Source organism: Typopeltis vanoorti, chromosome 9, assembly GCF_054136105.1.
Source record: "Typopeltis vanoorti isolate ZY-2024b chromosome 9, IOZ_Tvanoo_1.0, whole genome shotgun sequence".
Lineage (NCBI taxonomy): Eukaryota > Metazoa > Arthropoda > Arachnida > Uropygi > Thelyphonidae > Typopeltis > Typopeltis vanoorti.
In genome coordinates this window covers 96,061,704-96,075,919 of record NC_143557.1, presented here as the reverse complement: position 1 = coordinate 96,075,919, position 14,216 = coordinate 96,061,704, and the positions used below count along the sequence as shown (strand labels likewise).

At 35.8% G+C, this 14,216-nt stretch overlaps 1 protein-coding gene across 1 annotated transcript in view; it reads left to right on the top strand.

Annotated features, from left to right (window-relative positions):
* Prp16 (ATP-dependent RNA helicase l(1)G0007) overlaps positions 1–14,216 on the top strand; it is a 261,425-nt gene that overhangs the window by 201,598 nt on the left and 45,611 nt on the right. Inside the window, exon 19 of the mRNA XM_090397330.1 lies at positions 12,843–12,991. Within this exon, the coding sequence (XP_090253456.1) occupies positions 12,843–12,991 (149 nt within the window). The remainder of the gene's footprint in view (positions 1–12,842; positions 12,992–14,216) is intronic.

The window sequence follows — 14,216 nt, the reverse complement described above, 5'->3', positions numbered from 1 at the left end:
GTTTCCTGCCAACCTCGCAGGAAATGGGCAAAGAAAGCTAATCTTTCTTTGCCCAGATTAGCTCTGCTAACGCATTCCTGGATGCTGACAATGTCAAGTTCTTTCCTAATATCCTCGTTTTTAATATGATATTGCCATTGATGCCATCAGTTCACGCCTATAATCTTTCTTAGGACTCTCATATCTGCGGTCTCTAGTCTTTGGTCAAGTGATTTACTTCTGACCCAGATCTCAGATCCATCAGTTAAAACTGATTTGAATACTGTCTTGTATACAGCTAATTTAGTGTTCCGACTAATTTTTCTCTTATTCCATATGAATTTATTCAGTTGACTTCCCACCATACCAGCTTTGCTGATTCTGTTGTTTATTTCTATGTTTAATTTACCATCTTCACTACAAATCGTGCCTAAGTAGCTGAAATGTTTTACTTGTTCCAGTAAAACATTTCAGCTTTTTGTGAATTACCATTCACAACTGTGTTGTGAATTCTCCATTCACAACACAGTTGACATTTTCAATGATTCTGCCTATTTTCATTGTCTTTGTCTTTTTATTGCTGATCTTCATACCATATCTATTACAACAGTTATTCAATTAAGTCAGAGAATCTTGCAGACCTGTAGGAGATTTATTTAGAAGTATAACATCATCTACATAAAGCAAAGAGCTGACATTAACATCTCCAATTTTGATGTCATCATGTTTAATACCACTTCCTTCATGTGATCCATATAGATAATGAATAACAGAGGGGATAATGTACATCCTTGTCTCACACCAGATTTAACATTAAACCATCTTCCTGTACTTCCTTCAATTCTAACTGCTGACTTACAAATCAAATAAAGACTAAGTATTGCTTGATATAATGCTCCATTGACACCATATAACTGTAGCGTTTCGAATAGCTTCACTCTTGGCACCTTGTCATATGCCTTTTCCAGATCGACAAAACGTAAATACAGATCTTTATTATATTCCCATGTTTTCTCCACTATTTGTCGTAAAGTGAAGATCTGATCCTGACAGCCTCTATTTGTCCTGAATCCAGCTTGTTCTTCACCCAGCTTTTCTTACACTATTCTTCTCAACTGTTTCTCAAGTATACTTGCATAGATCTTGCCAGGAACACTCAGTAGGGAAATACCTCTGTAATTCTCACATTCAGTTTTATATCCCATTTTATATATGGGTACTATGAGAGTCTACTCCAATTATCAGGAATTCTTCCCTTTGTCCAGGCTTTCTGAACTATGCAGTGCAGCCACTGTAAGACTTTTATACCACCATACTTCAGTATTTCTGGTCAAATGTCATCTACTCCTGCTGCCTTTCCACATTTCAAGCCTTTGATGGCTTTTTCTACTTCAAGTATGGATATGTATTCCAGACTGCATGCCTGGTCAGTGTTTTTTACCACTGTGCTGTCATCACTGCTTGTTTCATTTAGCAGTTTTTCAAAGTAATTACTCCATACTTCAAGGATATCTTTTTCTCCCGTTTTCATGTCACCTTTATCATCTCTAACTCCTTGTACAGCACTCTTTCCTCCATTCCTAAGCTTCTTCAACAACCTCCAGAATATTTTGCCACCATCTTGATATTTATTTTTTATATTCTTGCCAAAGTCCTTCCATGACTTTTGTTTAGCTAGTTGTACACAGTGTTTAGCTTTCTTACATTTGTCTCTGTATTCTCTAAAAGCACAAGCTGACTTATTTGCCAGGAACCTTTGATATGCTTTCTTCTTTTCCTCCACTGCCTCTTTAACTTCCTGTGTCCACCATGGAGTTCTGATTTTTCTATCCTTGCAGACAACCTCACCACATGCCTCTGTGGCTGAATCAATCAGTGTTTTCTTAAGGGATTGCCACTGAATCTCCAAGGTTTGATTCCTGTTCTCAAACTCTTTCATTTTTTCTTCAATAATCTTTGTGTATTTTAGTCTACAGTTCACATCTGAGAGCTGCTCAATTTACTTTAAAACTTTCTTATATGTTATTCTTTTCAATATGAAATTCACTTCCAATTTCAAATCCTCTGTACCCTCTGGTGTCCTGCACCAGGGAGAAAATATCACTATCAATAATAACATAGTCAATGAGACTTTTCTTATTCTTTGTCTCTTCTCTCTATGTGAGTTTGAGCACATTTTTATGTTGGAACATGGTGTTAATAATAACCAGTCCATGTCCTGAGCAGAAATCCAACAAATATTTGCCATTATTATTAGCTTTGCTCTTTTCTCCAAATTTTCCCAAAATATTTTTGTATTTCTCACAATCATTTCCTACTCTGCTATTTAGATCCCCAACAAGGACCAACTTTTCTTTTTTTCATTATGTCAGTTGCTTTTTTTAAAGCATCAAAAAATTCCTACACTTCTACCTTAGTAGAACCTTTGGTGAGACCATAGGCACAAATTAGTCTCATTGTCCAGTTCCCATTCTGATATTTGTCCCCATCACTCTACTTGAGACTGCCTGCCATCCAAGAGGATTAGATTCATGTTTAGTCTTGAATACTATGGCTACTTCTTCCTTTTCTTGATTGTCATTGCCTGAATATAACATTTTGTATTTATTGCTCAGAAAGATCTCGCCAGTTTTTGTCTTTTTTGTTTCAGTCACCCCTATTATGTCGATCTGGTACTTATCTAATTCCTCAGCTAGCTCCATTTCTTTGCCATTCAGGCTTCTTATGTTGATAGTACCGATCTTTAACTTTGGTGATGTTGATTTGGGGTGTGTTTTCAGATTTGTTCCAGTAGCTGACACTCGCTGTTTGCCCTGGTTCCCTGGCGAAAACAACGGGACCTTGTTTAACCGGCAACACCCCAGCCGGCATGAAATTTTGTCATGTTGCCATCATTTTTATTTTGGTTTAACTAATAAGAATACAATTTTGTCGACTAAATCCCAAATTGCCAGCCCATCCTTGTTCGTTCAGTATCCAAGTAGATACCCAACAGGGTGCACCATGAGAAGGTGAGGATTGGACATTAGGTCAGAAGCCCTGTCGGTTCTCCTAATCCCGTTTAAGGCTATGTGGAGGTCTCCTCTCAGTTATACAGCTTTGACCCTTAAGCACCCTTTGACAGAGAGGACATTCCAATAGAAATGAAAGTGAGGTTATGATCTGAATTACCAATTGAAGAGAACATCTCAATAGGGTACCTGGAAGAGAACTGATTAACCCGTTAACATACAAAGACGTCTGTGACACGTCATTTATTTGTTGCACCAAAATTGATTTTGACATATCGCAGATGTTACGAAGTTCACGTCAATTTCATACAAAGACGTCTGTGACATGTATTTTGTTTATTGCACCAAAATTTATTTTGACGTATCACAGACGTTACGAAGTTCACGTCAATTTCAAATGAATTTAGGGTGTTAGGCAGTGAATATATATGCATATAAACTCTATTCACTAATTAGTTTGTGTTGCAATTTATTATCATCCCTAATATGTCTCCAAATATTTATAATATCTTAGCGGAGAGGACAGTTTGGATAAAAACAGCAAGACAAATTTATATCATGAAAGTGTTGGCATTTTCCACTTGTCAAGTGACAATAGCGACAGTAGCAGTGGAAGTTCGGCTCGAGACAATGTTGTAAACATTTAAGACTGATATTGTCTAGTAACGATGATTCCGATGTAACAGAAAATGAATGGAATTGGCAAGAAAAAGAAAATATTCCTATTATAAAACCATTTACGGAAATTCCCGGCATCAATGCAATTGCTTTGCTAAGATTTGGTGCAAATGCGACACCTGTTTCTGTTTTGAAACAAATACTTTGTGATGCTTTCTTTGACATGACAGAAACTAATAGATATGTGGCTAAAGCAATAAACGAGGAAATTACTAAAAAGAATGGTATCCAATAACAAATGATGAATTGCAGGCATATTTTGCATTATGTATAATTATGTCACAGGTAAAAAAATCTAATATAGACATGTATTGGTCAAAGAAGGCTGTGGTCAAGACACCCATATATTAAAAAATTATGTCTCGTAAACGCTTCTTCGCTATATCTCATTTTCTCCATTTCGTGGATAATGAAACAATAAAGAAAGACGACAAAATATGTAAAGTACAAAATATAGTCAACTATCTGAATAATAAGTTTCAGCAATTATATACACCAGATAAAAATGTAGTAATTGACAAATTCCTTATGTAATATAGAGGTCGACTATATTATGTAAAGTTCATTGCCGGCAAACGAGCACGATTTGGGATAAAACTTTACAAGCTATGTGAATCAGACTCTGGATATTGTTCAAAGTTCAAAATTTATACAGGAAAGGATAAAATTCCGGGAAACGATACACCTGCATCTCAAAATGTCGTCATGGAGTTGGCTGAACCTATTTTAGGAAAAGGATATACATTATTCTTAGATAATTGGTATTCATAACCGGAATTATTTTATTTCTTGAGAAAAAATAGTGCAAATGTTGTCGGGACAGTTAGAAAAAATTGCAAGAATATGCCTAAGAAATTGATGACATATAAAATAAAAAAAAAGGTGAATCAAAAACTTTATCTTGTCAGGGAATTTTGTCATTACGTTGCCGTGATAAGAGGGATGTTTTAATGATAAGTACAAAGCATTCAAAAGAAGAAATGGTAAATACAGGAAAAGTAAGGAGAAGTGAGAGGGGTGATGAAGAAAAATACAATTGCGGAATGGGCGGTGTCGATAGGCAAGACCAACTACTTGCTTGTTTTCCAATTATGCGAAAATGCGTCAAAGGTTACAAGAAAATATTTTTCTATTTGATGGATATCGCTATTTACAATGCTTATGTTTTATAGTCCAAACTACCGAATACATCAAAAGTAACAATTTCCGTTTGAACGTAGCAGAAGATATGTTGTCAAATATATCTTTACCTAATTATAGTACCCGTGGACGTCCATCACAAAAGGACTGCCCAATTAGACTGCAGGCAAAAAATTGGACACATTTCCCTGAACATATACCCCTTACTGATAAAAAGCAACATCCAGCAAAAAGATGCCATGTATGTGCCAAATATAATGTAAGAAGTGAGGCTACATGGCAATGTTTGATACTGTTACGTTTACTTAAGTGCTTAGAAAAGTATCATACCTTGCAAAATTATTAATATTCTTTATAATAAGATAACAATTAACGAAATAAATCACATGAATTAAATAAATAGTAGTTTTATCTGTTCCAACTTTAAAAATAATTTATATATCAAAGGGTTAAGAAAAGATCCAGAGGGTAAGTGGAGTGGAATGATGGGTATTCTGATTGGGAGATGAACCACTTGCTTTAGGTTATTTTCTTTAGCAAATAACTCAGCATCTCTTCAAGCTTGGTCACTGGAATTGGAAAAAAGGGAGCCAGCTGATGTTGCAAATGTTAACGTCATTAAATAAGATTACTTCACTGTTAGGGTGCTTGGATTGCAGGAAATCAAGATTCAAGGATTCAATGAGTTCAGGATGATTTTCAGAATTAGAAGAGCAGTAGAGACAGCAAATCAATGATACGCAATAAGGCAAAGAAATCTTAAGCCGAAGAAGAAGATGTGGGTTAGTATATGAGAAATGCTACACTAGGGTCTGTAGAGGGCACTTCTCCTACAGCTTTAAGCTTTTAAGTCTGATCATTTCCACTTTATTTTGTGTTGTTTGTGTGCATTTGCAGTTTTTATATGTTTTGTCCCAATGTTGTCTGTGTGACAGCACTGAAATATTCAACCTTCATTAAACTGTAAACTGCTTATTATATCATTTCTATGTCACTCATCTTTATCTTACTGATATGCTCTGCTACCTCTCATACAGATTAGTTTATGCGGTGTATCTTTTCCATGAATACTTCTATTTATCTAAACTTTCATTAGCATGTGCAACTCGATTACTTTCCTCAAGCCATTAATGTTACACGAGAAATTATAGAACCTGTAGCATGCTGGTAGCATATAAGTAGGAGTTAATGGAGAAGAAGGAACATACTGATATATTTTTTGAAGAGCTGGAATTTTAGTTCTTGGGGAACATTTTGTAAGGAAGCTGTTCCAGAAAATAGAGGTAGATGGAATGAGAAAGAAAAAGTAGGTTCAGCAGATAAAAGTTAGACTGTAAAAGAACATTGGCAGCTACTTCCCATGTTTTTACAAGCTTCATGGAGTAATGATGGATCCAGTTCATTGACACAGGCCTAATGGACCAATGTGTAGAAGTGATGCATTGTTTGAAATAGATTGTCCCTGAGCAGTGGTTGAAACGTGTTCACTAGTGGGGTGAGGCACTGACCAGTCAAACTGCCCTCCTTTTTACAGCATCAAAATTTTTAGAGATCCTTTGCACCACACCAAACATGAGAACAGTATTTTAAACTTGGGCACATTTGAGATTTGTACAGAGTTAGGTACCATCTTGAGTGGAAAAGAGTGCAAAGTTTTTTTATAGCTTGAAGAAGTAATTGAGGTGATGTATTTGTGCTAAGAAGGGCTAGAGGTAAATCATAGTCTTAGACAAGAGATCTGATCCTGTCTGGTGATTTTTGTTTTATCAAGGTTAATGGAAGATGAAGACTAGGTTCTCCTTCCATTTGAAGCTTAGGCTGTTAGGACACTGAGATTTGTCAATTGATTAGGAGAGATAGAGTGTATTATCATTAGCAAAACTATGGATATGTTTACTAAGCAATGAAATAGGATAATTTATATATATAAAAGAGAGTAGGTGACAGAATCGAGCCGTGGGGCAATTTTGCATTGGCAGGGAAGTCCCAAGAGAGGAAGTCATTCACCATTACATGTATTGATCATCTGGAGAGAAAAACATCTATCCAATTTGCAGATACCAAAGGATTGCAGTTTGCTGAGCAGATCTTAATGCTAGTTGCGATTAAATATTTTAGAAATGTCAATAGGAATAGCACAAGTTTCTCCAGATCTTTCCATAGTTTGCATCCAGAGGTGAGTGCTGTAGGCTAAGAGATCTACTGAGGATCTAGAGTGGCTGAATCTATACTGGCAGTCATTGTCAAAATTCTTCCCTACCTCTGGTTAATGAAGTTGACCATTGATAATTTCATATTTTAGAGAGGACTGAAGTTAGACAATGGATCAGTTATTTGGCAGCACTTATATATATATTCAGTGCATTCTGTTTTGGAATGAGTTAAAATATAGGCTTGCTTCTATTTTTTGGGATAGATGCCAGTTTAGCATAGAATTTTGTGTCCAGTCTTAGTTCTGGAGACTTCTACTACAATTGGGAAGATACCATAAGAACCAGAATACTTTTTAGTATTCCTGTTTAGAATCCTAAATATTTTTTATTTAGTATTTGTTTTAATATTAAAAAGTAATTTTAATTTTTCCAGAATACTTTTCTTTACTTAATTATTTAAGATTCTTCTGATTTCTTTTTCATGAAAGATGTCTTGCAGTGATTTACTCTGGTTGTTTATGCAGGAGGTGGAGGAGAAGAATGTTGCCAGCAGATCATCTTTTATTAATAGATGGTATTACAGCAGTGTCATCTGAGTGCAAAGAGATGTGAAAGTGCAGAAGAGCAGAAGTGATACTTGATAATCTTTGCAAAGGACTAGAAGGCTTGACTTCCATTTGTACAGGAAGCAAGTTTTCTGGATTTGATCCTTTCAATGTCAAATTGGGAGCTATGATCAGTTTGCACTTGTTGTATGCTCCAGTGTAAGCTGACAAGACTAGTGTTCTTGTTTTAAAAAACTACTTGCTCCATGCTGATTTTGCTTCCCCCCAACCCTCTTGCCCTACCATGACGTACTTGTTGTTCAGTTATAGCTTGAGTAGTGGAGAGAAATTCTGAATAATGTGAGGAATGAAAGCCTTTTCATTCCAGTGAGAATAATTTTAATAACTTATCCAGAGAAAGTGTTTAGATTAGGAAAATAAAAGCAATAGTGTGACCATAGAAAGAAGAGTAATGAAATCCTAGAGAACATCCCCTTCATTTCATTGATATATCTACAATATCTTTGCAATAGAGGTATCTTCAGAATAGAACTGATTAAACAAAAAAAAAAAAAAAAAAAAAAATCAAGAGTGTTCATGAAAGTGGAGGGTTATTTAGTATTCAGGTTGGTAGGTAAACAGCAGATACTTCTATCTTTGTGGAATTGGAAAACAGATGCCAATTAAAGTTGTACTAAAAAATTAAAAATGCCAAGAAATTCTATTCTTGATTTAATCCTTTATCCAAGTGTAAGCAAAAATGTTTTCACGTGAAGTAACTTCAAAACTGGGCTGCTTTGTAGAGGCTAATGACTTCACACCAATTGCCTAAGTATCCTATAATGCTTTGCATTATGGGATACTAAGGTACATTATAGGAAGAACCACTACCCAGATTGGTTTTAGCCTTTATTGAGGTCTCATCAGTGGGAGCCAGACCCAGAAGAGATACCAAGGTTGAAGTAAAAACTTTCAAGCATAGAGTTATGGACATTACATCATCTTGGAAGATGAATTCGGAATTTAGAGGGCATTAAATTAAAGGCAACAGATAAAAGTATTTTGAATGGAATAAGGAAATCTTTAACTAGAGAAGATCAAAAACAGAGATTCTAGATTTGGCATTCTTTAGCATGGGACATCAGATTTGTACTAAAGTACAAGTATTGTCCCTGTGGCAGAAAGAAATTATGCACTGTAGTTTTGGACAGTCAAGTTGTATAATTGTTGTTATTAGGGTTAATATGTGAGGTGCTTTCAGAAATAGGTCAGGTCTGGATGTTTATAAGTGTTGATGTAGAGTCTCGAATGTTGATGAAGTAATATAAAAATTATATTTTGTAAGGTTTTTTGCATTCTTTGTGTATTTTGTTATTTTTTTATTATTATTTTTTTTGTTTGTTTTATTTTGTGAGGTAATTTTTTTTAACTTCAGTGATACTATTATTATTTATTATTTTGTTCATGGTTCCTTGGGTTCCACTCCAGGCATGATCTGGCATTGTATATGAAAACAGATCTATATATATAGTAGTGAACAAATTAATCCAAACAAGCCATATTTCCATCAAGATTTTGCTTTTGGTTTGGTTTTTAGTTCGCTATTTTAATTGAGTGCTCTGTGTTTTAACTGTCTCTATGATGTTTATTAATAGTGTTCTGCATTTTTAATAGTGCAAACAGGTTGACATTCATAGTACTTTATTCATTTTGTGTAGCTACAGAACAGATGCATCTCCAAGAAAGTGTTCAAAAATATGTACTCTTTCTCAGCACACATTCATGACTCAAAGAAAAATTGCCAATGAGTATGATGTTTGGGTACTGTTAATGTAGTTTTAAAGTGGTTTAAGGAGAAAGGTGCCTTTTCTCCTGACAGAAAAGGAAAATGTGGGCAAAAAAGGATAATTACACTTGCTCAAGATCATTTACTAGTTAGGGAATGCAAGATTGTCTGCTGTAGACTTAATAGATACTTAGCAACTAGTGGGATTAATGTTTCTGACATGATAGTCCATTGAAGATTGTTGGAAGCAGGGAAGACTGCCCACAGACCAAAAAATAAATAGCTGTTGATGAAGGCTATGTAGAAAAAGAGGCTCCAGCGAGCAAATGTGTACAAAAATTGGAAGTACAAAGATAAATGTGTACAAAAATACTTCGAAAGTGGAAGAGGGTCATATTCTCAGATGAGAGCCATTTCTTTGTCCAAGGAGAGCAAATACCCTATGTTTGCAAATCAGAGACTGAGAAGGCTTCTCCTGCCCACCTTCAACAAGATCCTAAACATCCATCTAAAAAGATGTTCTGGGATTTGTTTTACACATTCAGTCCAGGATCACTTGTGCCTGTTGACAGTATGATGAAAATTAACCAGTACATAAAAATATTGGAGAAAAGAGTGGTCCCACAGATCCAGAAAGACAAAGAACTTATCTTCCAACAGGATCTCGCTTCATGTCATACTTCAAAAAAAGCGAAAGAGTTTTTCAAAAATCACAACATCCAATTGCTTCAGTGGCCAGGTAACGCTCGTGACATTAACCCAATAGAAAATATGTGGGCCATAGTGAAAAAGAGACTTGGACAATTAAATTGTGGTACAAAGGAAGTAAAGTTTCAAGATGCAGAAATAAGAAAAGTGTGTTCTGTGTTTGTAGAGTCCATGCCTAAGCAAATTAATGAACTTATTAGGAACAGAGGAGCACATATAAATTATTAGATAAAGTTGGAGTTTAATTTTTGTACTTATTTTCTTGTGAAATTAAAATTTTTCATTAAAATGTGTGTATTCAGATTACTTTGTTTGCTACTGTATTAACTGATTGGGAAGTCTCCTGATGTGTTATCATCAAAGTTTGGTCCTGTGTACTATTTGATGGCTTGCCTGCAGAACAAGTTTACTGCTTCATCTTTGAGTGGAGAAAATTTTTGGGTATCCACAGTATGTTTGGCATGCTCTTGAAGGGTATTGCTCAAGCTGCAAGAAAGAGGGATCTCCAGACTAAATGCGATATTAGCCACATCATTGGGAATATTTGCTGAATTCATCAGTGCCCCTTTTATGAAAATGCGCCATGATATCCTATCATAAAACATGCTGTTGATGAGCATTATAACTTCAAGTTTTCCCAGAGCAAAAATTAAAAACATAGCATATGCAGTTGAAAAACAGCAAAGAAAATTAAATCAGATCATAATTGTAGCAGTTACTAACAACTTAACTAGCAATAAGTTCATTATGAGAGAGGATATGAAAGGACTGGCAGAAGAAGTGAGAGTGAAGAGTTAGAAAGTGAAAATCATATGTACATATCATAAGTATATTCATAAGTTTCATAAGTATACCTTGATATGGTAAAAATGAATTAGGAAGAAGGGTATAATAGCACATGGTTCAATGTGGGTTCAATGTGTAGGCTATGCAGAAGGAATGGATGTGAGTTTTTGGATGTGTGGAGTAAGTTTGAAGGAAGATTAGATTTGTATAAGAGGTATGACCTATACTTGAATGCATTTGGTATCAAGAGTCCGGAAAAAACTAATAACTGGTATGAGACCTAACATAGAGAATCAGAGAAACTAAATTATAATGGGGGAATGGTGAGAATATGTGTGTAAGAGTGATAATGTAATGTAACTGCGTTAATGATGGGAATGAGCATCATCATGGAAATGATTACAAGGAGATGTTGAAAGTTTATTTTTCACTTGGTTAGAATATAATAAATTTGGTTTAATCCTTTATCCAAGTGTGAGCAAACAAAGTTTGCGCCGGAAAGCATCTTCAGGACTGGGGGTAAGGTGGTACAACACCTTACCCCCAACACCTTGCTCCACCTTTGCAAGGACGACTCCTTGCAAAGGTGGAGCAAGCTATCAACACTCCTGTCTCAGTATCTCTCATAATGCAAAACACATCTCCTTGCGGATATGTCTAATGTTATGCATTAAGGGAAGGGCCACTACCCAGACTAGTTTCGACCTTTATTGAGGTCTCTTCAGTGGGAGCCAGGCCCAAGTGGAGATACCAGCCAGAAGTATTATCAGGTCATCTCTACCTATAGGAGTTGCCAATTGGTGTGCCACCTTTTTAATAAATTACTCTGGATTTAGAGAAAGATGTTGAAAGTTTATTTTGGATAAAGAATTAAACTAAATTTATTATATTCTAACCAAGTGAAAAATAAACTTTCAACATCTTTCTCTAAATCCAGAGTAATTTATTAAAAAGATGACCTGCTAATACTTCTGGCTGGTATCTCCACTTGGGCCTGGCTCCCACTGAAGAGATAATTGATAATTGCAATTATCTCTTCAAAAAAAAAAAGATAATTGCAATTCTGAAAGATAAATGCAATGATAAATGAATTGCTGAAATCAATGTGTAAAGATAACAATGTCATTTTGTCTCTTTACAAGGCCTTGATGAGACCCCACTTGGTCTATTATGTGCAGGTCTAGTCTCCTGGTTTCCATTGTGATTCATCAGAATGAATGCTACAGTTGAGAGAGTGCAATGGAAAGTGTTAAAAATAATATTAGGATTGTGGAATACTGATTATAAAGACAGATTGAGAATTTGTAGACTGCAAACAGGAGAAAGGGAGGTGATATGATTGAGACTTATAAACTTCTTGAGACTTAAGTTGGTGGAATTTTTTATTTCATGGAGGTTATGAAAAGGACAAGTGGGTATCATTTGAAGCTGAGAATGAATGCTACTAAGAAGGGGATGAGATCTAGATTTTTCTCTCATAGAGTTCTGCATGATTGGAATGGATTGCCATTGGATGTTGTGTGTGCAAGCAGCATGAAAGAATTCAAGAACAATAGCTGGTGTGTGTGTGTGTGTGTGTGTGTGTGTGTGTGTGTGTGTGTGTGTGTGTGTGTGTGTGTGTGTGTGATGTTGCCTCCCTCGATGAGTCCCTAGCTCCCTGGAGGTCTCTCTTAATAATAATATGAGAAGACTGAGCTGATGGTTAGTAAGGTGTGTTTTGAAGTTCACCTGTCCATTAGTTTTCCTAGACATTCACAGTTTGCTTCAGCTACTGAATTACCTTCCCTTTTGCTTCATTCATCCTTTTTGCTTATATTAGTTATGATTTTCCTCCATATGTATTTCTTAAAAATTACAAGTTGCAGGTATTTGTGTTTAGTGCTAATGAGTGATTTGCCACACACACACACACACACACACACACAAACACAACACAACACAACACAACATAAAATAAAATAAAATAAAATAAAATTTATGGGTTCCGAAACCTTAAATGTATTAGTTTTATATCCCTTGTGAAAGAATTTATACTTAGAATTATTCTTTTTTTTAGATAATTGTATCAATGCTTTCTGTGCCTGCCATCTTTTATCGACCAAGAGGAAGAGAAGAGGAGAGTGATGCTGCCCGAGAAAAATTTCAGGTGCCAGAGAGTGATCATCTTACTTATCTTAATGTATATTTACAATGGAAGCAACATGGGTAAGTTACAAAATATACAAATATGCAAAGATGTCAATTCTAGTATATCAGTCAGTAGCACACTTAGGATTTAAACTTGGGGAACCGAGTTGAGTAGACAATTTGAGAATACACACTATGCAACACATCACATATGACCAATGACTGAGCATCTGCAATGATTGCTAATTCATAAGTAGTATAGAAATAGAAGACACGACACAACATAAATAAAAAAATGAATTTTAATTAGGGAAAGATTTTTGGAAAACAATCTATTAACTATTCATAATAGAATAACATCAGAGTTGGACAAAGGAACTGGCTACACAGTGGTACTTCTGGATTTTGCTAAGGCTTTTGACAGGATACCCCATAGAACACTGTTACGCAAATTGGAGCAGATGGGAATGGATATTAAATTGGTGATATGGATAGGAGAATGGCTCAGGGAGAGATACCATAAGGTGGTGTATGGAGGAGCCGAGTCCAGAATGAGGCAGGTGACCAGTGGTGTGCCTCAGGGCTCTGTGCTTGGGCCAATGTTGTTTAATTTGTATATAAATGATATAGGAAACGGCTTAAAGGGAGATATTCAGTTGTTTGCTGATGATGCAAAGTTGTGTAGTGCAATAAAAAATCAAGCTGATGTTGAAAGTTTGCAGGAGGATTTAAATAAGCTGGTAAAATGGGCAAAAGAAAATGGATGTCAGTTCAATGTGGAAAAGTGTAAAGTCATGCATTTTGGGATTAAAAGATTACCAGCTGTGTACTACATCAATGGAAAGGTACTCCAAGAGATTGATGAGGCTAGGGACTTAGGGGTATTGGTAGATAGGGAGATGAAGTTCAGAGGACACATTGCTAAGGTGTCCAAGATTGCACATAGGATTACTTGGTTGTTGAGGAACACACTGACATCCAGAGATAAAGAGGTTATTATTCCCCTTTATAAAGCATTGATACTTCCACATTTGGATTACTGTGCTCAGGTCTGGTCACCTGGATTCCTTGGAGATGAGGAGGCTGTGGAGAGGGTTCAGAGAAGAGTGACCAAGTTGGTGAGTGATATAAAAAATGCTCCCTACATTGATAGATTGAGAGCGTGTGGATTGCAGAGGTTGGTTGATAGGCGAAGAAGAGGGGATATGGTAGAAACATTCAAATTACTAAAAGGTTTTTATAGGATTGATGCAGGGGAAATGTTTCAGCTGTGTGATAGTGATGGAAGAACAAGAGGTCATCT